The sequence below is a fragment of the Mchenga conophoros genome, linkage group LG10 (genome assembly GCF_057382185.1).
Source record: "Mchenga conophoros isolate Kocher_MC1m ecotype Shallow Benthic linkage group LG10, M_conophoros_male_GT1.1, whole genome shotgun sequence".
Classification (NCBI taxonomy): Eukaryota; Metazoa; Chordata; class Actinopteri; order Cichliformes; family Cichlidae; genus Mchenga; species Mchenga conophoros.
In genome coordinates this window covers 20922078-20947111 of record NC_140535.1, presented here as the reverse complement: position 1 = coordinate 20947111, position 25034 = coordinate 20922078, and the positions used below count along the sequence as shown (strand labels likewise).

The window sequence follows — 25034 nt, the reverse complement described above, 5'->3', positions numbered from 1 at the left end:
CTGTGTTTACTTGAGTCTGACAGTTTCATAAGATAATCATTTACAACAGAATCATTTCATCATCAGTGATTAAATGAGGAAAAATGAAAAAGGACTGTGTCTCTTTAACTCCCAGAGTCTTTCTAATGAGTCCCCCTTCTTTTAACATCACTGGGGAATGAAGCTTAAAGGCCTGACTGGAAACAAACACTGTAGTCTAATTAATCTCTTCTGTAGTTCATTAGAAGTGGCAGGGGATATGGGAATGCAAGTATTTCAAAGAGACAGACTTGCAAACATCAACACTGTTTAATAAACCCTCGACATTTGAAGGTAATAATTACAGCATCCCATAATAACAGAGTACGAATGATAAATAATACAAAATATAAATAATAGAAATTGTAGTTCAGCACCAATCCTTTACTTATTGTGAGTTTCACATTAGATTTTAGGAAAATTTTAGCATTTTTTTATTTTTCCTGTTGTCAAATACACCTTAATCCTCACACTGTAAACCCGAATAAGTTACCAGAACTCAAAAAAATTGAGGCAATCGATTGCCTCAATTTTTTTGAGTTGATCAACTCAAAAGCCAAATTTTTCCAGAACATAAAAGTTTGGATTACATGGTACTTGTATCTTTTGAGAACGGTCAACTCAAATATTTGCAGTTAATATGACTTAAAGTTTCAAGTTTACAAATTCAAAGAAATAAGTTCACAGAACTTATAAAAAATAAGTACACAACTACAACATTTTTATGTTAACAAAACTCAAATGTTTATTAGTTTGTGTTGTCATTATTTTAAGTACACGTTAGTCAAATATGTTGACTACTTGATACTTAAAAACATGTGACCCAAAACTTAAAATTTTTGAGGCAATTGATTGCCTCAATTACACTGAGTATCGGTAACTTAATATGCAAAAGTCATAAACATCTGCCATTGAACAGTATCTTGCCTGCTCCCTTTTAGCACTATGTTGAAATTAAATACATTTTAAAAAAAAAATACATAAATTAAAAATAATTAACAAAAACATTTATAAATTAAAATAAGTAGACCAAAAATTGTTTAGTCAGGAAAACTGTCAGAGTAATGAAAAATAATAATTAATAATATCAAAATGTGCTTTTGGCTCTCTGGCTAATATCTGAATAAGACAACAAGGCAGCAATTTGAGTGAATTACAATGCTATTTGTTTTACATTAACCAGTATCAAACAGTGAAATTTAGGTCATCTTGCGCAGCCCACAATGTTTTGGAAATAGTATTACGAAAAACATTAAAACATACAAAACATTAGTGTTGCTTTGCATTATGTTAATGAGAACAAAGGCACGTTGTATAGTTTGGACCTATTGGCTGAACACCTGTAGAGTAATCTAATAATGTTTTGAGGCATTATTTAGATGAAAGGAGAGAACTTTGAACTAGCCTTTTATAATGCTTCACCCTGCATCCTTCTTTCAGATGAGTTCCTACATAACCAAGTCATTCTTGAGGGTCTGTAACCTGGGTGACAGTTTACCACTTTCTAGACCAAATAAAATCTTTTGAGTAAATTCTAAAGTGTTGGTCAGGGCTTTGGGGTAGCTGAGGTGAAGTGCATAGATCAGTCCAAACATTACTAGGAAGGCTTCACCAAATCTGGGGAGACTGAACACGGCATCACTTACAATGACGACAGAGATTTTCACAGGTTGGTAGTGAACTGGACTTGTTGTGTCATGGTCACTGATGACAGTGAAGAGGGCCACTTCAACACCATCAAGCTCCAACTCATCAGATTCGTCCTGAATTAATGAAAAAGAGATACTAATCACAATCTAACCCAAGAAATACAACAGACGACATATAATTTCTCATTTTACCAACTCCCACTGAGATCCAATACCTCTTTTACAAGGGAGACCTGAGTCTCACTGTAAGAGGTGAAAAACAGAAGATCCATGTTCTGCACACATAAATCAGCTAATTCACCAGAGAATCAAGTGGTGTGAGATAGACTGAAACTAAGCTAAAGGAAATACACAGGAGTAGACTAAACAAAGGTAAGTCCAAACAGTGCATCAAAATACATGTTTGTACTTTGATGCACTGTTTATATACACAGTAGTATCTGTTAGATACTTAAGGACACTCACAGTGCAGGTTCTGAAAAATCCAGAGACATCCTCATGCAGATAGACAGGAAGGGCAGGGAGAACGGTAGTGCACTTGGTGTGGATATCATGGATTTCCTATTTCCAGATAAAAACAGAATTTTATATACTGGTGAGTTTACTGAACAACAACAAAAACAACAGTCAAATCAGAACATATGTCCACAAATAACCTGTTCACATCTTTAATACAGTCAGACAAATAGCAAACACAAAGTGGAGTAATAGCAAAATTCAAAAAGCTCATTTAAATCATTGAACCTGTCCAATGTTCCACTGGTTCAACCTATGAAATGTGTAACAATCTATTATTACCTGTTCATTGTGAATTCTTAGAATTTCAACCAGGGCATCTGCTGTCTTCCCAGTTTTTGATGCCCTGGCTGAATAAGGTCATCAGTCGAGGAAGATGGCGGTCAAGTTCAGCGTAGAATGTATTGGGCAGGTTCTGATTTGTAATCCGCTGAAACTCTGCATACAACTACAGCAGAAGGACAATACAGTTCAATTTGAAGAATCTCGCACATCTTTATAAAGCAGCAAAAAGCTGCCACATGAGTAAGAATTACAATTTTCATTTTAAACAGAGCTGATCCATATTACCTCAGACTCCATTTTTAGAGCAGGCCAGAGGTCCAAGAGCTCCTTCACAACCCTAACCCTGCACATATAGTTTAAAATATAGCATTTCTAACAAGAAAACTGCTTGAAAGCACTCTCACTGCAGACAGGCATCTCCGTTGTGTAACTGCAGGGACAACGGGCTTGTTTGGACCCAACTATTCTGAGTCATGAGAGGGGGTTTAAAAATTTAGAGAGATTAAAATACTTTGTTTCATACTAGGCGACCGGGCGCCACCTCTAGAGCAAGTAGTATCTAACTTTTTAAACAGCCTGCGACCCTCATTACAACAACTTAATGCTAGCTCTGCAAGCGCAAAGTTTCCTTCGGGGAGAGCAGCAAAGCACATAAAAAACACGGACCGACATTTCTGCTATTCTTTTCGACACGCACCCAAAATACAACTAAATATTCGTATTTTAACAATAAACTAATATCAACATTGAAAACTTACTGTAAGTCCAGTGATGCTAGTTGCTGCCGTTAGGTCCAACTTTCTCCAGTCGTCCGTGTTGCCTCTTTGGTGCTGTTCCCGCCCATATACCTTTACTTCTTCTGTGTTTCGTATTAATGCTCATTAGCGCCGCCTTCCGCTTCGGAGGGTGAATCAGAGATTAACTCGGAATAAAAATTGATTCCTGCAGCTGCTCAACACTTACGGAAAAAATTAAAAATATATATGTAGGACACAGTGATAAAACAATGAATATTAAAATAAATACATTTTGTCTTCCACTAATGCATTTAAGACAATTTGATTTTACTTATTTGGTGAAACACTTTGAGATTTTATTGTATTTTAGCATGTGCTACATAAATTAAGTTTATTATTAAATCCTACCTACTTGAAACAACAAAAATAACAGGACTTTACCATTCTTATATGTCCTAACTTAACTGTGTTACGTTGTGCTTAAGTTATTATTTTAAGTGATGCTTACTTAATATAGAAATAGTTAAATTCAATCAAATATTATTAGTTTCATTTACTCAAAAAGAAGAACATGTTATACGAACTTGACATATTTAAGTTAACAGAACTTTTTAAAGACTTTGAGTATACACTACTTAATCTGTTTAATTACTTTGAACATTCGGGTTTACAGTGCACCAAACATTTGTGAATCGTCAGTATAAATGATCATCATTATCATTTTTGTGATTATAGAATTTATTTTACTGTCACAATGGGGTTCTCAAATCCCATTAGTCACACCTTATATTTGTATTTATGTAATTGAAAACTAACTGTTGGTTCACAGCAAGAAGGTCATGAGTTCGACTCTACTTCTGGCCTTTCTGTGTAGAGTTTGTTTTTTTCTCTCTTGGTTGCGCGAGTTTTCTCCAGGTCCTCTAGCTTCCTCCCACAGTTCAAACACATGCAGTTAGCGTGATTAGGTTAATTGATCATTTTAAATTGCCCATAGGTGTGAATGTTTGTCTCTCTGTGTTAGCCCTCCATCAGACTGATGATCTGTCCAGGTTGCACCCTACTTCTCGCGCTATAGTAGCTGGGACAGGCTCCAGCTTCCCCACAACCCTGATAAGGATAAAAGGACGAGGATGGATGGATGGAAAACCAAGTACATATTTATTTCATTGGAATTAAGATGATAAGTAGCAGCAAGGAGCTGCTAATCATAGAAGGGTAGGCATTCGAAATCAAAGCCATGGTCTGCTGTTTGGCCAGCATGGCAGCTTTGCTGGCACTGGGTCATGATCTCAGCACAGCAGCAAGTCTACAACAGGATGGCTGAAAAAGAAAAGAATAAAACTGTTGCAATGGTCTGGTCAAAGTCCAGAGCTCAGCCTTGACTTTAAGAGCTCAGGATAACTGGATGCTCCCAAACTCCAATGAACTGAAAAAACTGTGCAGCAAAATTCTTCCACAACAAGAAACTGACAAAGTCAAACAGAAAACAACCACTTCAGCTTATTGCTTCCAAAGGTGGCTCTACAAGCTCTTGAATCATGGGGTGTACTTTGTTTTTCTGCTGCTTTCACTGCTTCTGCATTTTGGCTTAATTTTTGTAACCCATCATTAATGTAAGTTGCTGTTAGTATTTACCTAATTTTAAGAACTGCTAAGGATCAAATGATATTTTTAATCTAGTGACAGGTAAAACCTAGAATTGAAAGATAGTTTGCTTTCTTTTTCACATGACTGTAATTAATCTCAGTTATATGTATAATTCTCAAAATTGTAGGGAAATTGGTTTAAAATTGAGGCCTGAGCACACTGAGAAATATAATATTATGTAATTTTTATTTTTGCATAAATAATACAAACACAGTAATTTTGCCCAAACAAACGTCTGTATGAAATGACTAAATGGCTAAACCTGATAAAACTAACAATGAATGCAGATCCATTAGGACTTGGATTTCTGCACCCACGAGAAACTCTGTCTCAAGACAAAAATGATCCTCTCCAGCCTCCTCGACTCCTGGGAGCCCCACTAATGAGTCCTTATTTGTGATGTCATTTCCAGAGGATGCTGGCTAATGACCTTGCCTGTAACAAACAAAGCTTTTACTGTTCAAGCTTAGGCTTAATTAATCTCATCTGCATCCATTAGAAGGTTTTGCTCTCATGTAATTAAAGCTGCAGTGTAAAGGGAAAGGATGTAGAGTGATATTAATGACTCATTAGTGTTCTTGAAAAGCTCAAGTAAACCTCTAATTGTCTAATAGTCATCTCGTCTTTGAAGAGCTGTAGAAGATAAGCCTGTAATCTCAGTTGCTGCACACAATGACCCGCTTTCTCAAGTCACACTTTTTATAATGTCTTTATAATGACTGTGAAAAATAATAGGTGCAAAAGATTACATTGTGCTCACACTTACTTGCTGTGGTGGCAATTGGCATAAATCATTTGCTGCAGACAGAATTTACAAGAAAGTGATAACTTCGCTAGAAATTTGAGTTTTGTTTTTGTTTTTCATAATTTGAGGGCAGATCAGAAAATTCACAATTTTATAATCACTCATAAAATGTTATATGCTATCACATTAGGAAATGTACCATCCAATCCTGGAGTACAGTAATGTACAGAACTCTGTCCAGTTCTGTAACAAACTAAGTACACCTGATGAGTCAGTAACTTCAATATAACCACGTTTAGAAGCAATAACTTAAAGTAATCATTTTTTGTATGATTTTATCAGTTCATGGTCAACTCCTCTGTGTACTCAGAGACATCAGGTTGCCTGTGGCTGCAAAACAAGACCAAATCATTACCCCTTCACCACCATGCTGATAGTTAGTATGAGGCTGTTTGTGCTAATATGCTATGTTTTGTTTTGTTGTTTTTTTGCTGAGATGTTCACTCCTTGGAAGTTTGTGGGTTGTGTTAACACACAGACCAGGCCTGAAAGCTGCCAAGATGTCTGCTTTTATAGAGGTGCTCGCACTTCCTGACGACCAGTTTTTCAAGTCTATTTTAGCAGCTCCTGACTGGTATACCTGCTCTCTTGATTACTTATATGTAATTTGTTTTCCCCTTCCCTACACAGAGTCATGTGAATACTTTTATAAGTAATTTTGAAATGACCTTGAGACCACCCCCAAATATTAATACATTATTAATAATATAAAAATATATGATTACAATTTTTTCTAATTATACTGCCATCAGCTTTAAGATTGACATGTTACCTGAGGCCTGTAGAGTCTGCAATATTGCTTTTTTTTTTTTTTTTCATTTTCTTTGACCTCAAGTTGCTGGAACATCCACTCCTGGGAGGACTGGTAGCTGTGTTGGATGTTTTCTACTTGAATAGTGTCTGTCATTTCAAATGACTAAATTGTTTGGAAATGGCTTTACAACCCTTTTCACTTGCTTATCTAGGATCATTGGTGGTTACTGCTCCTCCTTGGCATTATGAACATACCTGAACATTCTTACAAGAATGCTTTTACAAGCATGTCAACCAACAGGCTATAAACTGTTAGGCTTAAAACTTTCCATTTTAACAACACATATAGTTAGGGTTGGCTCAAGTGACCCTGAACCCTCCCTTAGTTATGCTGCAATAGGTCAAGGCTGCTGAGGGCTTCCCATGAGTGTTTCTTATTCACTTGCCATTTTCCCTTGGGGTCTTCTGTGTCTTTGAGACGTATCTCAACAATATACATTATCCCTCCAGCATTTGTCTTTTTTGTTACACTAATTGGCAACATCATAGCAAACAGGATAACCCTTTTTGTGTTCTCTATCTCCTCCTAGACAAGGGCACTGATCTTGATGAAACTTTGCATAAACATTGCCAACAATTGTACATATTTGTACAGCTGACATTTCAACTAAACGCTGAATGGAGTTTCACTTAGAGATTAATTAATGTATCAGTAACATTAATCAATGTATCATTAATTATGCATTTTAATTTGAATTAGAATGGTGTGTCATAATATAATATATCAGCAGTTCTACGCTGACCCTGAAAACAGACCTTCTTTTTTTTGCATTATCACTAATTATTAGTGATAGAAACCAATGACGTGCACGTTCTCGCTGCTCAGCGGAACCAAAGTCACCAGCGACGGAAGTACTTTACTGATACACTTTCGTCCGTCACTGAAATGTTACCCCCTGCAGCGTCCGTGCAGGTTGGTTGTAAAAAGCCTGAAGTTATGAAGATTAGGACAAAAGTGCCTCGATAGAGACATTCGCCGAGAGACAATTAATAGGTAGGTACAAGGGGTAGTTTCTTTATCCTCATAGGTGTTTAACAGGCGTCGTCCAGGAACACGAAACGACGGCACAGCTGTGTTGTAACGTCAGTGTAGCTAAACGTCCAGGGTAGCCTGACACTGTTTAGGCCAACGTTGCTTAACTAATTTAAAGTTGGAAGAGTTCAGTGTTATTTCACTCAGGTAAACATTACCAGAAAAAGAGTTCTAATCAAAGTTTTGTATTTTGTATTTACTCTTTTTATCTTTCTTTCAAAGTTTGTTTGATAATCTGAAACGTGTGACAAGATGCAAAAATACTTTTTCTCAGCACTGTAAATATTGAATTGATATTTCACAACTCGGGTCAAAACACTGAATTCTGAAACAAAAAAGCATTTGTATAGGTTACAAAGGACCTTTAGAAAGGGCGGATGTATAAAAGTAACCACAATAATTCATAAAAATGACAAAAACTAACAACTATATTATTAGATAAAACTCCTAAGATACAGATCTCTCACATTACAGATTTTAAGATGCCTACAGGCCTGAGCAGCAGCTCTTTTGTGTTCTCATTATTAATAACAGCCTGTATTCTTGTCAGCAGTGTGACTGAGTCAGGACGTTGTATTCACACAGGATGGCTTCACCTCATGACCGCAGCCGGAAAGATGATGAGGATGACCCTGTTGAACAGATGATATCGCGCACTGGCTGCGCTGAGCTTCACTACGCCATCCAGGAATGCATGGCTGAACATCAGGACTGGCGAGCATGTCAAAGCCAAGTTCAGACGTTCAAAGACTGCATGATGAATTTCCAAAAGGCCCGAAAAGAACAGCTGAGGCAGCATCAGCCGCCCTCCACCAAGTCTGCGGCCAGCTGAATACAGAACATCTTGCAAACACATACAGTGCTGTGTTTGGGACTTGACTGACAACCTTAAATTGCAAAGACTGTACCCAATTTAATCATTAGAATTGAAAATAAAGCTCTAGCAGTATCATAAAATCCCTACTTACAGTCTCAAGTGTGTGATTTAGAGCCTGACTGATAATTGGGATTTAATAGGCAACATGAAATATCACTTAACTTCAGTTAGCTTGTGTTTAAGCGTGTATGTATGTAAAGAGATGCCATACTATGTGATTTGTGAATCAAAGTGCTTTTGAAAGTTATCTTTTCAGGTAAAACGCTTTATTTTTGGTCAGTAATGTATTTTCTTTAAATAAAAATGAAAAGATTGTTTTCAGTCTTTTCATAGTTGCATGAAATTACCATGACTCTTGCCACAAATACATTTTTAGCGGAAAATCTGAAACTTTGGGATTTTTCATGACTTCAAGCCAAAGCAATAAAACACCCTTGGAATCTTTGGTGTTTAGCTTTAGGTAGATACAAAACTGTGCAAGCCACAGATATGAAGTCTGTAAACTCTTTGAAATGAAAAAGTTTTGTTTCCTCTATGAAATCACTGTCTAAGCATCACAAGCAAAACATTAACTCAAGCCATGGGTGTAACCCCCCCCCCCCCCCCCCCCCAAAAAAAAAAGAGTTATAAAGAGTTTATTAAGAGTTCTCTGGAGAGAAATTTGCCTCAAAAGTGTTACAAATGTGTACAGCATGATCCACAAGCACAAACTAAGATTTACAAATGTGTGCAGTAATTTGTGTGTAACTTTTGAGGATTCACAAATGCGTGCTGCAATTCATCACACAAATACAAAGCAATTTGAACACACAAAACTATTTTACAAATGTGTGCATCAAAGCCTGTAAGAAAAAGATCATTTACGCACAATTTATTGATTTCGGCTTCACGAGTCTGTCAAAAAAACTTCTGTGCATGTCCTACATGCAATGTGAGTTTTGAGACAAATTTCACACAAATCGTAAATATCTGATCAACTGTGTACAGATCTGTGCACGGATCAAAAAATGTGAGCTGTATTCGTACAGTCCCTATCAAAAGTTTAAGACCACTTAAAAAATACAGCTGATCAAAAGTTTAGGAACGCGTGCCTTTAAAATGCCAAGTCTGTGCAAAACTGTCGATTCATTGTCATTTTCTGTCAGGTAGTCACACTGTCATGATGTTCTGATGGGAAAGACAAAAAGTTCCCTTTTTGAACTTGGTCGGGTTGTTGAAATGCATAAGTAGGGTCTCTCGCAGCGTGCCATCACTACTGAGGGGGGATGCAGTAAGACAGTCATTTGGAACTTCTTAAATGATCATAAGGGGTATGAAACAAAAAAAGTCAAGTGGAAGAACCAAAAACTTCACCAGTACTGAGCCAGAGGATCGAATTGGCTGTTCGTCAAGACACTGGACGATCCTTGTCCCAAATTAAGGCCGTTACCTGTGCCAACTGCAGCCCAATAACTATCAGATGGCATCTGAGACTGAAGGGCTTCTAAAACAAAAAAACATCTTGCAAAGGCCTCATCTCTTTGAACACCACAGAACAATAGCAGCACAGGCTGCTATTGTATATTCTTTGAAAACCAAAGATATCAAAACCAGAGCACTGAAACTGTTCAGAAAAACTAAAGTTAATGCATAACATAATAAATAGACTGAAATAGTTTGAAATGTCAAACTGATTTCACGTCATGGGGCACTTTGTTCTTAAATGGGCTAGATGAATGAAACTGTCCTTTATTTCAGTGTATAAAGTTTTAAATACAAGAAAACAAGGTGGTATTTTAGCTGTATGACTTGGTTTTCTACATGTGTAGAGTTAAAGAAAAAGTTCTGGTACCTTATTGTCCAGACTGTCCTGTATTTATAAAACAAAGGTTATCTATAGGTGGTGAAAAACAGGAACTTTTCTGTCTTTTAATTATTTATCTATTACTTCTTCTGGTTTACCATGATTGGAAATAGGGGAGGTTTTTTTTAATAGGAAAAGCTGTTAATCATATGAAAATGTTTTAATGTTTTTCCTTCCTTCACATGTTCTAGCCTGGCTGGATTATGCTGTTTTGTGCCCCCATACCTTATATTTGAAACCTTTAGTTTAGAGAATCAGTGTCAAGAAGGCTGACAACAGGGTAATGTGCTGTAAACCTGAGTCTATAATGTTTACATCATTCAAGAAGAGGAGCGACAAAGTCTGTGATGTCTTTACTCTTAAACTACTTAAAGTACTACTTAAGAAATCCATCTATCTCACTATTCTGTTAATTATGTTTTCATATTATTAATTTGGTGGCTTGTGTGAATTTTTTTCATAATACTTACACCATTTTTATGAGGTAATAAGTAGCATTGTGATAAATTATGGAACTTTAAATGTGAATATTGAAGTTTTAAAATTTGGATTCATTTGAAAGTTTTTTTATGAACCAATCATGATTTCACATCTGTTATTTCAATAAGGAGAGCTTGTTAGAAGGAGATTTACACATAAGCTTCATTTAATTTAACTAGACTAATTTTGTGACTAAACTAACTAACTGTCACATCATAAGTAACACTCCATATGTATACAATGGTTAAAATAAGTATTGAACATGTCACCATTTTCTAAATATATTTCTAAATATATTTATTTATTTATTGACATGACATTCTCAGCAGATGTCGGGAAAACCCATCCAGTCCACACATGCAAATTAATCAAACCACAGATGTCCATAAAATATGTGTAATTAGTTAGAAATGACACAGTACTGAACACATGACACGATACTGAACACATGACGAAAGGGAGGTGCAAAAAAACCTGACACCAGCTGTAATCTATCAGTGATTAGTAAGCAATCCTGCCACTTTGTGCAAATTAATGTCAGCTGGTTCAGTCCCCACTGATGCTACACAAGAAACATCTCATCATGGGTAAAACCAATGAGTCCTTGACCCTTGCAACCTTATTGCACCAAAAGATACAGATGGCACTGGCTACAAAAGAATTTCTAAACTACTGAAGGTTCCAGCGAGCATTGTTGGAGCCATAATCCGGAAGTGGAAAGAACACAATTTCTCCATAAACCAGCCACGACCAAGTGCTCACCGAAAGATTTCACACAGAGGAGTGAAAAAAATCAGCAGGTACAATTGTGTCAAAGAAAACAATGGCCTATATGCACACTCATGACACAAGATTCCATTACTAAAGAAAAAGCATGTTGCAGGTGCTTTTTCAGTTTGCTGAACAACATTTGGACAAGCCTGTAAAAGAATGGGAGGATATAGTCTGGTCAGATTAAACAAAAATTGAACTCTTTGGATGCCATAATAAACACTATGTTTGGTGGAGAAAAGGCAGCACATATCACCCCAAAAACATCATACTAATTGTGAAGTTTGAAGGTGAAATTTGGAGGTGGGAAAATCATGGTGTTGGGCTGTGGCACTGGAACACGACACATTACTGAAGGAAGGATGAATGGAAAAATGTAACGAGACATTCTTTATAAAAATCTGCTGCCTTCTATCAGGATGATTAAGATGAAACATAAGTGGAAGCTTCAGCAAGACAATGAACCTAAGCGGACAGCCAGGGGACCTCTCTGTTTGTTTTAGAGACAGAACACAAAGCTGCTAGAATGGCCAAGCCAATCACCTGACCTGAATTCAACTGAAAATATGGAGAGAACTAAAGGTCAGAGTTCTTAGGAGGCAACCTTCAGAATTTGAAGACTGTTTGTGTAGAAGAATGGGCCAAAATCACAGCCGAGCAATGCATGGGACTAGTTTCTCCATACAGAAGGCGTCTAAAAGCTGTCATTGTCCACAAAGGCTTCTGTATGACATATTAAAGAAATTTCAGTTAGCGTGTTCAGTACATTTTCCCTTTGTCATTACTCATTATTGCAAATAATTTAAGGAAATCTATGGTTTTTGTTGCTTTGCATGTGTGGATGGGATGAGTTGTTACTGACATCTGCTGAGAATTCCATGTCAACAGCACCTTTAGCAATATATTTAGTTGGAAAATTGTTGATGTATATATATTTCGCCAATCTCCAAGCTTCTCTGGGTTCTGGAATATTTATATATTCAGAGAGCACTTAACCGTTTTTATTTACCAAACATCCATCCATCCATCCATTCGCTTCCACTTATCCTTTTCAGGGTCGCGGGGGGCGCTGGAGCCTATCCCAGCTGTCATAGGGCGAGAGGCGGGGTACACCCTGGACAGGTCGCCAGTCTGTCGCAGGGCCAACACACAGGGACAGACAACCATTCGCACTCACATTCATTCACACATTCACACCTAGTGACAATTTGCATTATCCAATTAACCTATCCCCACAAGCTGCATGTCTTTGGACGGTGGGAGGAAGCCGGAGTACCCGGAGGGAACCCACGCAAACACGGGGAGAACATGCAAACTCCACACAGAATCTGCACAATTAAAGTTTGGTTTCATTTTTAATAAAATTGTGACCTGCATTTTAATTGCGTTCCTTGTTTTTAAGTATGAGTAGTAAGCAAATTTGAGTTATATTTACTTCATGTCCTATTTAAGTGAAGTATTATTCAGTTTTGACGTTAAATGAACAACAGCTCTGAGTTAGGTGAAGGTGGAGGAGGTGGTTGAAGAGTACAGGTCGAAGAGGAGCTTGTTGATGAAAAAAGATTAAATTTCATGAGTAAATCAGTGTGTTCGGTCAGAAGGCTGAGTGTACAGTGCTTTAGTGCTAAAGTCACTGGAAATATTGGCTGAAATACAGAGACCCCATGAGTTCTTTTAACTTTGGCCAGGCCTGGCAGTTGAACAGGCCTCAGGGAGTGTAGCTTTACATAGTTCTTCTTTTCACATGTTTTTTTCCCCCCAAAAGACTAATAAACTGCATTTCTTTCAGCATCCCATTTGGACATATATTTTTTACACTTCACTCAGTAATTCATACAAACCAAGTTGCTTCTCCACTGGTTTGTATCCTGCTCCACTGCAGTATGAATGTCTGTGAATGTTAGATAGAAAACACTTACATAGGAAAAGAACAGAAAAAAATGCTTGTATGAATCAGTGAATGAGACAACTTGTATAAAATCACTCTGAGCACTCAGAGTAGAAAGAACCAGCATAAGAACCAGTCTATTTACCAAGTTTATAAAAAGGAAATTCAGATTTCATTCCACATATTCCTTATTTAGCACTCCTACAGATTCAATACATACAGACTTCTATGATTTTATCATCTCTAGTACCGTACCGAACCCTGTTACTAGTATTAGCATTTTCCATAGAATTATGTCTTAATTACTTAGAAACTGCTTCCCTGTAGACTTATTCATAGTGCTATTTCTCATAGAACGACATCACATATATAATATTATACTATAGTATATAGTAAAATATTACGTACATATATAAACACAGGATAGTGCAAGAGCCTCCTTAACATCCGTTTTCATTCAATATATTCAGACTTTCATTCTACATATACATATATTATATTCCTCGTCAAACAAGAGGAGAAAAGCAACAAATAGTTTGTCCATTTTGTAAAACTCTGACATTTGTTAAATAAACAAGGTTGTTTGGACTAATGTTAAGAAACTTTCCTTGGCTTTTTGGTCAAAGAAACATTATTCCCATGTTTACAACCTCAATAATATTTCAGCAACTCCCCAACTTGGTCAGACACATTTTAAAATGAGTCCTGTGAGACGCTTCAACTTAGAAAACATTAAAACATTAATTAGAATGAGTTTGTTTTGAGGAAAAGAAAAGTTGGTGATCAAAGTAAGCCACAGTTCTCTCTCTATGGATCAAATTAGTGCAAATAATTGGGTACAGTTGTAAGCATCGCCTCATGAGATCTGTGTAGAAATACTGTATATATTTCGCTGTAAAGAGGTCAGACATGCAGCCACATGCTTGCAGCCTGTGCTGTCCAATCCTTTCAGAAAACATCAGGTGAGCTGCATTCACTCCTTTAACACATGCATGACTTCAAATGTGCTCACTAAACTGCCATGTGAATTGTACCTGTAATTTAACGTAACAATATGATTTTCTGTTCCTTAGACTATTAAGGTAGTCCTCAAACACAGGTGGTGGAGTTCAACTATGATTTTTCAAAGGGCTGTTTTAAACAGCTCTGCTATCATTCATCCTCCAGGTTTCTATATCATTGGATTTGAGACATTTCCTTTCATCAGTGTCTACTTTATCTTCCTGGTGTTTGTTTATGGTGTTACAGTGCTGTTTAACATTTTGGTGATTTATGTCATTGCTTCTACTCGTCGTTTGCACACTCCAAAATTTTTGGCTGTTGTCAACCTTGCAGTTATTGATCTGTTTCTTAACACTTGTACCATTCCCAGCATGATAAAAATATTTCTCATCAAAAACAACTTCATTCCATTTAACTTGTGTTTGCTACAGATGTATGTTTATTATGTGTTTGTATCTTTGGAGTCATTTGCTCTTGCTATACTTGCCTATGACCGGTTAATTGCAATATGTTTCCCTCTGCGTCAAAACTCCATCAACACTGTGAGAAGCATGTGCTGTATTGTCAGCGTATCGTGGATTATTAATATGGGAATAACAGCTTTTGCAACAGGTATAATGACTCAACTCTCTTTTTGCAGGTCTGTGAGAGTGTTCAGCTATTTCTGTGACTATGCACCTGTGTTTCGGCTTGCCTGTAATGATAACACAATGCAGTGGTTTGCAGCTTCCTTTTTCAGTATTTTGTTACTTTTTTTCCCCTTTACTTTCATTTTTCTGTCTTATGTCAGCATCCTGATCACAGTGTTCAGGATGAAATCTGTGGACAGTCGGGTGAAAGCTTTGGCCACGTGTGCTGAGCATCTCATTCTTGTTGCTATATTTTACATTCCTCTTATTGTTATTTTCACAGTTGGTTTTTTTCTGGGTGTTGTTCATCCAGATCAGCGGGTTCTGAGTCTGTCGCTGGCCTCATGCATCCCACCTTGTATCAATCCTGTTGTATATTCTTTGAAAACCAAAGATATAAAAACCAGAGCACTGACACTGTTCAGAACTAAAGTTAAAACTAAACTAACTAAAGTTAATGCATAAAATAACAATCAATTCTAAATCAGTCTTTGTAGAGCTTGTAGAGTCTGCTGTTGCTGGATATTAGCTCTGCCTTAACTTTAGTAGATTATAGGATTCTGCAATGATGGTCTACTGTCAACTCCTTTTTCCCGTGAGTCTTCAAACTCCTCCATAACAACAATATGTCTCAAACATGTGCTTTGTTTTCTTCTGCAGGAGACATGTTACAGATGTATATGATATAAAATTAAAACATTTTAAATACTACAGTAGTTATAATAGTTGAAATAGTTGAAAATAAATATCCTACAATTGTAAATGTGCACAAATTATAGTATGTAAACTTACTCCGCATTAAAAAAAATAAAATGTACACTTCTCCCCAATTCATCTAACTAAGCATCATTGTCCAAATTAATCAATCATTAACACATGATCTGTTTCAGTGTTTCATTCAAACTCGAGTGTCGTACTTACAAATGTAACAAAATTTACGTTTTTTTTAGATAAAGTAAGTTTGATCAATTAGTTAGCTGAGTATTAATTTCAGCTAACATATTTAAGTGTACTACAGAGCATTAAAACACATTACTTCAAAAGTTGCTTTAAATTGTAAATTGAGTATCATTCTACGGATGTCTTTGGCTAGAGTTTAGGGTGGCCTTGTATACATTACACAGCACAGTGGTGGACTGTATCTTTGCTTTGTGTTAATTATTATTTTTCGTCCCCTTTCTTTCATTATGCTAGGTTCATGGTGAAATATTTGGACAGACAAGTGAAGCGTCTTGATGCATTCTCAATCATCCAGGAAAGTAAATCTCCAAAAGTTGATTCTGTTCATCTGGACATAGCGTTTTGTGGGAGAAATGTTTCGTCACTCATCCAAGTGACTTCTTCAGTCTCAGCTGACTGCAGTTTTCCCCAAATCTTATAAACAGTACATTTGCATAATGACTGAAACCAGCCCACTGAAGGAACAATGGGCTGGGAGGTCAGTTCCTTAATCATAATTATGCAAATTCTCATGACCATTGAACAACAACCACTGACCAAAACCTGCTGATCAAAGACCACTGATCATTGGCCATGAGTACCATTCACAGAGAGTTGGGGAATGGCTGCAATCACAGCATTGTAAGATGGTGAAAGATGTACCCTTAGGCCCCCTCCTCGATTCAGAGATGGTCTTTCCCTTTTCACGTAAATGGCCTCCTTGACTCCGCGCTCAAACCAGTGTTCCTCCCTGTCCAGGATGTGTACATCCTCATCATTGAAAGAGTGTTCACTGGCCTGTAGGTGTAAATAGACTGCAGAGTCCTGGCCTGACGAGGTAGCTCTTCTGTGTTGTGCCATCCGCTTCGCCAGAGGTTGTTTGGTTTCCCCGATGTATAAATCCTGGCAATCCTCCTAGCACTTAACAGCATACACTGTTGTTACATACATACTGTTGTATGTTACTCTGTTTGTGTCGGGGGACCTGATCCTTGGGGTGGACCAATTTTTTGGCGCAGCGTGTTTTGGGGTTTAAAAGCCACAGAGACCCGGTGTTTAGAAAAAATGTGTCTCAACTGCTTCGATACTCCTGACACATACGGATCACTACAGGTTTTTGCTTGGGCAGCCGTTGTCCTTCTCTCCTGGATCGGCTGGAGTTTTCTTTAGATGCCTTTCCAGCTTTGACAAAAGTCCAGCTGGAATAACCACATTTACTCAGGGCCTTCTTGATGTGCTGTTCTTCTGCCTCCCTGGCCGCTGTGTCAGTGGGGATGGTGTTCGCTCTGTGTTGTAGCGTCCTGATGACACCCAGTTTGTGCTCCAGTGGATAATGAGAGTCAAACCTTAAATACTGATCCGTATGTGTAGGTTTACGGTACACATCAGCTTTTAGATGTCCCCCATTACTGATGGAAATCTCACAGTCTAAGAAGGCTAACCTTCCACTTTCATATTCTCCCTGGTGAATTTGATGTGTCGGTCCACCGAGTTAATGTGATCCGTACAATGTAGTACGTCCTGAGATTTGATTTTCACCCAGGAGAATGAAGAAGTTACTTGGATGAGTGACGAAACGTTTCTCCCACAAAACGCTACATCCAGATGAACAGAATCAACTTTTGGAGAGAGACAAGTGAAACCTTTGGATACATTTATTCTCACATTTTGAGAGTCTTTAACAAGTTTAACAAGCTAAAAGCTGGGACTGTGACAGGTTGAGAAATATTCCCAAAAGGGACATGTGCGCAACCCCTGTGAATATGGGATGAGTCAAAAGTAGCATAGATGGTAAGAGGATTAAGTTTTACTTTCAATAAACCATAAGTAATCATGTCTTAGGTAAAACAGGGCAGGATAATTTGTGAGGATAGGTCTTCTTCCTCTTAAAATGTGTCTTGTAAAACCTAGTGTACAATCTTCCTACCCTCTTATACATGATTTAAAAATTCATTTATGAACTCTAAAAAGAGCTGTTTGATATCATTTGGCATAAACACTCATTATGAGAGAATTCTAGTCCTGGATTAAACTGTCCCGTGCCACACTGTGAACTCATGGTATTACAAATTGGACCCATTACACAATTTTTATTTGCTTATATATATATATATGGGGCGATCGTGGCTCAAGAGTTGGGAGTTCGCCTTGTAATCGGAAGGTTGCCGGTTCGAGCCCCGGCTTGGACAGTCTCGGTCGTTGTGTCCTTGGGCAAGACACTTCACCCGTTGCCTACTGGTGGTGGTCAGAGGGCCTGGTGGCACCAGTGTCCGGCAGCCTTGCTTCTGTCAGTGCGCCCCAGGGTGGCTGTGGCTACAATGTAGCTTGCCATCACCAGTGTGTGAATGGGTGGATGACTGGATATGTAAAGCGCTTTGGGGTCCTTAGGGACTAGTAAAGCGCTATATAAATACAGGCCATTTACCATATACACTCAACAAAAATATAAACGCAACACCTTTGTTACTGCCCCCCATGGGATGGACGTAGAGACCTAAAATTCATTCCAGATACACAATATAACCATCCCTCCCAAACAGTGGTCACAAATCAGTCCAAATGTGTGGTAGTGGGCACATCTGCTATATTGAGATAATCCATCCCACCTCACAGGTGTGCCACATCAGGATGCTGATCTGACATCATGAGTAGTGCACAGGTGTACCTCAGACTGCCCACAACAAAAGGCCACCCTGGAATGTGCAGTTTTGTCTCACAGCAAAATGCCACAGATGCCACAAGCAATGAGGGAGCGTGCAATTGGCATGCTGACAGCAGGAATGTCAACCAGATCTGTCGCCCGTGCATTGAATGTTCATTTCTCAACCATAAGCCGTCTCCACAGGCGTTTCAGAGAATATGGCAGCACATCCAACCGGCCTCACAACCGCAGACCTCGTGTAACCACACCAGCCCAGGACCTCCACATCCAGCAGGTTCACCTCCAAGATCGTCTGAGACCAGCCACCCAGACAGCTGCTGGAACAATTGGTTTGCACAACCAAACAATTTCTGCACAAACTGTCAGAAACCGTCTCAGGGACGCTCAACTGCATGCCCGTCGTCCTCATCGGGGTCTTGACCTGACTCCAGCTCGTCGCCGTAACAGACTTGTGTGGGCAAATGCTCACATTCGATGGCGTCTGGCACGTTGGAGAGGTGTGCGCTTCACGGATGAATCATGGTTCACATTGTTCAGGGCAGATGGCAGCTGAGAATGTCCCAGTTCTTGCATGGCCAGCATACTCACCGGACATGTCACCCATTGAGCATGTTCGGGATGTGCTTGACCGGCGTATACGACAGCGTGTACCAGTTCCCACGAATATCCAACAACCTCGCACAGCCATTGAAGTGGAGTGGACCAACATTCCACAGGCCACAATTGACAATCTGATAGACTCCATGCGACGATGTGTTGCACTGCATGAGGCAAATGGTGGTCACACCAGATACTGACCGGTTCTGGGTCCCCAGACCCCCAATAGCGCAAAAAACTGCACATTCCAGGGTGGCCTTTTGTTGTGGGCAGTCTGAGGTACACCTGTGCACTACTCATGATGTCAGATCAGCATCCTGATGTGGCACACCTGTGAGGTGGGATGGATTATCTCAATATAGCAGATGTGCCCACTACCACACATTTGGACTGATTTGTGACCACTGTTTGGGAGGGATGGTTATATTGTGTATCTGGAATGAATTTTAGGTCTCTACGTCCATCCCATGGGGAATGGGAGCAGTAACAAAGGTGTTGCGTTTATATTTTTGTTGAGTGTATATAAAATAAATCTACACTCATTATGTAATATTAGCATATCATTCTGTAATGTCTGTCACCATTTTTTTCAGGTCATCAGGAATAACTTAAACATGGGTATCAAAACATACACTTCAAACAGTGTGCCATTTGTTCTGTACTCTTCTGTATACAATTATATCAGCACATTATGCTGTAGTTCACGATTCACATGATGCAGTGAAAGACAGTAATCCTGGTATTATGATGAGAGCGTGCCCTCTAGTGGATTTATGTGTACAGTGCAGGGTTTCATGAGTTACGCTGGTAAATTTGAAATTGCAACAATCCCTGAAAGGTAAGTTTGATTAATTACGTTATGTATCAATATTTTATGTATCAATAAACTTCTTTTAAGATTTAGATTCATTAGCAGATTGCTGACCGATCTACAATAGAGTCTGTAAAGTAGAGTCTTTATTTAGAATTTTACAGAGTATGCACTTCACATATTGCATTTAGTTTCCTGTGAAAAAACAGCACCACAGTGTTGATGTGATGGACAAAAAATGTGACAGAATATGCCAATCAGTAGAGGTTTGCCATAGAAGACCACTAAATGCACAGACCAAGAACTAAAGGCAAGCTTCCTACAAATTTATCTTAAGTAGAGAGAAAAAAATTCAATATTAAAAATGTGTTTGAGTTTTTTTTAATATTTAATACAGTTAAGTACAATTTCAAACCACTAGATGGTGGCAGAAACATTGTGAAACAGTGAACAGCTGATTGTAAGTAGAACAGTCAAAGTTTATTATCGCACCCACACTGCTACTTCTCAGTCTGCACCTTAACCTTGTCAGATCTCCTGTTGAAGAATGGTGGTTTGCTGCTATGCTCTATATTTACCTCTTTATTTGCTCTGATTAGTTTTCCACACCACTCGTGGTGAGCAACTTGTCTGGTCTGTCTTGTCTGTCCCCACACACACCAAACTTCAATATTTTGTGAATGAACCCATTTTAGAAACATTTATGAACTATGAAACGATGGGATACTTAGAGTCACTGCAAGGTTTTCCAACAGCAATAATGCATTCAGGAGTCAGCAGAGAAGAAGCCATTCCCCCAAACAGTCACAATACAGAGACAACACAGGAAGACATAATTATATATATATATATGGGTGTGTGTGTGTGTAGAGAGAAAGAGAGGAAATATATACAATATGTATAATAATAATACTCAAGTTTTCAAGACATTTTATTTCTATCCCGTACTCTCCACTGATGTAACATAACTACTCCTCCTGCATAATCCTGATTAAAAAATGTTGTAGCCTTTCGTCTTGCTGCAGTGCCCCAATTTTTAGATCAAAATATTTTCAGTTCCCCACTACAACTTTCCTCCTCCCCATACACCTACATAATGACACTTAAACACTTCTTCTTCTTTAAATGTTTTATTTTGAAAACTTTAATCAATGCTAAAATACAACCTCACGTCAAGAATGTTACAAAAATATTTTTTGTATTTTAAAACAACTTTTGTGTTCTAAAGTATTTTCAGTATACATGTTCATGTAGTCACATAAAAAAAATAAGCAGATAATCTGTTGGACACAGTCAAATAAGTTTTTATTGATTTTTCTTCCTATTCTTTAATACAAAGGCCATAGAATGAGCGCTGCAAATGTTTCTCATAGTTTTCCATATTTAAATTGTATTTACAATGGATTACGCAACAACTGGAATAATGTATGACTATTCCATTGTGTTTTTTTATGAGTACTTTAACTGTAATATGTTTTGAACACAAGACTTTATTCTACTCTAACAATCTTTTATGGTTTAATACAGCAGTGATTACTAGGTCTTGTTTTTGCTTTCATGCAATTGAGATAAGTTCTTTTGCAAAGCTTCTTGACTGCAATCATCACTTCTTCTGTCTTCAGAGCATATATAATAGGATCGAGCAAAGCTGGTATGGTGTGTGTCAATGTGGAATTTATCATTCTGGCATTAGGATGGATGTAGGAGGCCCTTGTTGCTATGTTAGTGATTCCAATTGGCAAGAAGAAAATGACCACAAGGATCAGGTGAGAGGTACAAGTTTTTAATGCTCTGATTCGTTCCTTTCTTGACGTAGTCCTGCTCAGTGCAATGAAAATACAGACATATGTGGCTATAATGAATATAAGAGGAATGATGATGAGTATAGTGATAAGTGCAGATGCCATGTTGTAATTTAAAGATGTATCATTACAAGCCAGACGATAAACTGGTCCGTGATCACAGAAAAAGCTGTTAACCACCAAAGATCTACAGAATGAGAGACGATTAACAAGCCCAACCATGGTTGCTATTACACTCACTAAAAAAATCCATACAAACAGCAGAATTGCAGCAACTGATGTTTCTGTCACAATATTATGATACCTTAAAGGGAAACAAATGGCTATAAGTCTGTCATATGCCATAGTGACAAGTGTCCATGACTGCACACTTGCAAAGAACATAACAAAGAACATATAACTTAAACAGGCGTCATAGAGGATGTATCTCCTGTCAAACAGAAACGTATCTAAGAGTTTGGGGATGAGAGCTGTGCTCCCACACAAATCTGTCAAAGCCATGTTGAACACAATCATGTATTTAGGAGTATGAAGAGTCTTCACCAGCCAAATAACTGAGAGAAGAAAACCATTACCCAAAACAGTCATGATGTAGACAAAACACAGGAAGGCATAGTAATATCTAATATGAGGGATATTGGAAAACCCACTGAGATAAAATTTTGCAGGCCGAACAAATGTGTTATTAAACATGGTAGTGGTTTTATCTTCTGTTCCCATTGCAAATATTTCTTTCCCTAAACATAAAAAGAGCAGAATATAACAAACCATAATGAGTTACTTCACTGTTGCTGTGGAAAAAACTAAACTCACCCGAGACTCTGTCAAGTGTGCAGTGCAATAAAGTGGATTGTACTGTGAGAGATGTGTTATTTATATTTCACCTCTATCACAGCGTGGAAATAGAAATTCAGGTGGGTGTGTCACATTGTCATGAATTAATTTGGAATATTTTTCAGTGTGAACCTGTTAGAATTTATGTCATTTAATTGTTTATTATTGTAAATAGAGCAGTGAATCATTAATGAAAAATTATTCAAATTTTTAAAAATAACACAACTAAACACTGTAAATAGTAGATACATTTAAGTCACTTAAAACTGCGATGTCGTTTTTCTAAAAAAGCTCACTTTGAGTTGAAGCTACCAGAGCTGTTAATATTTATTATTATTTTAGAATAATATACAGATTTAAATTCCAAGGCAGACTAAGATTTACATGTTTACTTCACATGTTTTTTGTATATTTGTATACTCCAACTGAATACTTGAGTAGGGAGGCAAAGAAAACATTTTTCAAAAGAAAGGAACTGAGAAACTACATATTCATACACACATATGTACTCATATTTAGTGTATCAAATCAAATCAAAACAATTTTCTATAGCACATTTTAAAAACAACAGTGTTGACCAAAACGGTTCACAATCAGCCAAAAAGAGAATGAAAAGTTAAAAAACAAAGCATTTACAAACTAAACAGACCAACAAACAACACAAGTGACAAACATAAAAAGCGAAAGGATGCTTAGAACTCAAGTTACACTGCTGGAAATACTTTATTTTGATGCAAATGCTGGGGTTTTTTTTTTCGTTTAGTTTCTTTTTGTTTGGGTTTTTTTTTTTTTTTTTTTTTTTGCAAATTTGCATTATAACATTTATCTTCATTTTTGCTGCAGTACATAAAAATAGGTGTATCTTAAAAATAAAACTATGAAGACACAAAATAAGTTTCCTGTAGTTGGAAACTATTTTGTTCAACTTTTTTGTATATTTACAGTTTTGAGGGATAAACCTCTTAAATTTCTCTAACTAGAAATATATGTAAAAGACAAAACAAAAATGATTTTCAATTTTTTGTAGTTTATTGCACTTTTTTGCAATTTATGTAGTTACTATGGATTAATTGCATACATATTATTAAAATTTGGGCTATAACGTTGTATTGATATGTAGCAACTTGAAATGCTCCCAAAAAAAGCACTACAGCATGTAAAAATATATAGATAAGCTCTGGCAGACTTGGTTCTATGGTAGGTCTTAAAGGGTTAATCAACCAAAGACCAAGAAAGACTTTTAATTTATTTGAAACCCTGATGCTTAGCCTTGTCTGATTTTGTGAGTTTTTTATATTTAAGTCATTTTTTGCACATACGGTGTGCTACCTCCCCAATAAATCTGCAGCTGTGGTTTGGAAAGGACTCATCCTGCCCCCTGTGTACAGTCCCAGCCACACTCAAGCACATCTTGGTTTCTTTTGTCTGGTTGGGAGCTGACACAGTCTGTGAGGTGATGGGGTTTTGGGGAGGTAATGTGAGAAGAGAAGCTGCAGAGAGGCGTGTAAGACTGCGACTCTGCTTCCTTGTCCCAACTCTGGATAGTCATGTTTTGGGGGGTTTAATAAATTTAGCCAGATTTCTAGAAATGAGAGCTGCTCCATCCAAAGTGGGATGGATGCCATCTCTCCAGGTTTTCCAGTTCTCTATAAAGCCCACATTGTTTTTTGGAAACCACTCCAACAACCAGCAACTTAAGGAGAACATGTGGCCATGTCACTCCTGGTCCGATTTAGTGCTCAGCTCAGATAAAATAATTATCGTGGGTGATTTTAACATTCACGTATATATGCTAAAAATGACAGCCTTAACATGGCATTTAATCTGTTTTTAGACTCAATTGGCTTCTCTCAAAATATAAAAGAACCCACCCACCACTTTATTCACATTCCAGATCTTGTTTTAGCATATGGCATAGAAACTAAACATTTAAGTGCTTCCTGAAAACCCTCTCTTATCTGATCATTTCCTGATAACATTTAAATATACAATAATTGATTACACAGCAGTGGGGAGTAGATTTCATCATGGTAGATGTCTTTCTGAAAGTGCTGTAACTGAGTTTAAGAATATAATCTGATGTTATCATCTTCAATGCCCTGAACCAACACAGAGCAGAGTAGCTACCTGAACACTAGTCCAACAGAGGTTGATTATCTTGTTTATAATTTTACCTCCTCACTACCTATGATGATACTGTAGCTCCTGTGAAAAATAGTGCATCAAATCAGAAGTACTTGCTGTCATGCTATAATTTTCAAACACAAAGCTTAAAGCAGATACCTTGTAAGCTGGAGAGGAAATGGTGTGTCACAAGTTTAGAAGATCATCATTTAGCCTGGAGAAATAAACTACTGATTTATGAAAAAAGCCTTCCATGAAGCTAGAACATCTTA

At 37.6% G+C, this 25034-nt stretch overlaps 3 protein-coding genes and 1 long non-coding RNA gene across 6 annotated transcripts; 2 read left to right on the top strand and 2 right to left on the bottom strand.

The window, feature by feature from the left end:
• Window positions 1-581: 581 nt before the first annotated feature.
• Window positions 582-3500, bottom strand: LOC146565843 (uncharacterized). The gene is made up of 5 exons (XR_014894159.1): window positions 3227-3500; window positions 2754-2811; window positions 2466-2631; window positions 2133-2228; window positions 582-1781 (listed from the first exon to the last, which is right to left on the bottom strand). It is a non-coding gene; the product is annotated as an uncharacterized LOC146565843 (long non-coding RNA).
• A 3819-nt stretch (window positions 3501-7319) lies between these two features.
• coa4 (cytochrome c oxidase assembly factor 4 homolog) lies at window positions 7320-8695 on the top strand. 3 transcript variants are annotated; one of them, XM_085287963.1, is made up of 2 exons: window positions 7320-7464; window positions 8057-8695. In XM_085287963.1, the coding sequence occupies exon 2, from the start codon at window positions 8090-8092 to the stop codon at window positions 8333-8335; it is 246 nt and encodes an 81-aa protein (XP_085144089.1). In that variant the 5' UTR covers window positions 7320-7464; window positions 8057-8089; the 3' UTR covers window positions 8336-8695. The 3 variants fall into 3 exon arrangements, with proteins under 3 accessions (XP_085144089.1, XP_085144090.1, XP_085144088.1); XM_085287964.1 differs by having other exon boundaries at window positions 7321-7464; window positions 8089-8695; XM_085287962.1 differs by having other exon boundaries at window positions 7331-7464; window positions 8054-8695.
• Window positions 8696-14300: 5605 nt separating this feature from the next.
• On the top strand, window positions 14301-15458 carry or41a3 (odorant receptor, family 41, subfamily A, member 3). Its single transcript, XM_085290180.1, has 2 exons — window positions 14301-14324; window positions 14436-15458. The coding sequence occupies exon 2, from the start codon at window positions 14478-14480 to the stop codon at window positions 15456-15458; it is 981 nt and encodes a 326-aa protein (XP_085146306.1). The 5' UTR covers window positions 14301-14324; window positions 14436-14477.
• A 6055-nt stretch (window positions 15459-21513) lies between these two features.
• LOC146565840 (olfactory receptor 8G17-like) lies at window positions 21514-22527 on the bottom strand. Its single transcript, XM_085290179.1, has one exon. The coding sequence runs from the start codon at window positions 22522-22524 to the stop codon at window positions 21514-21516; it is 1011 nt and encodes a 336-aa protein (XP_085146305.1). The 5' UTR covers window positions 22525-22527.
• Between the last annotated feature and the right edge of the window lie 2507 nt (window positions 22528-25034).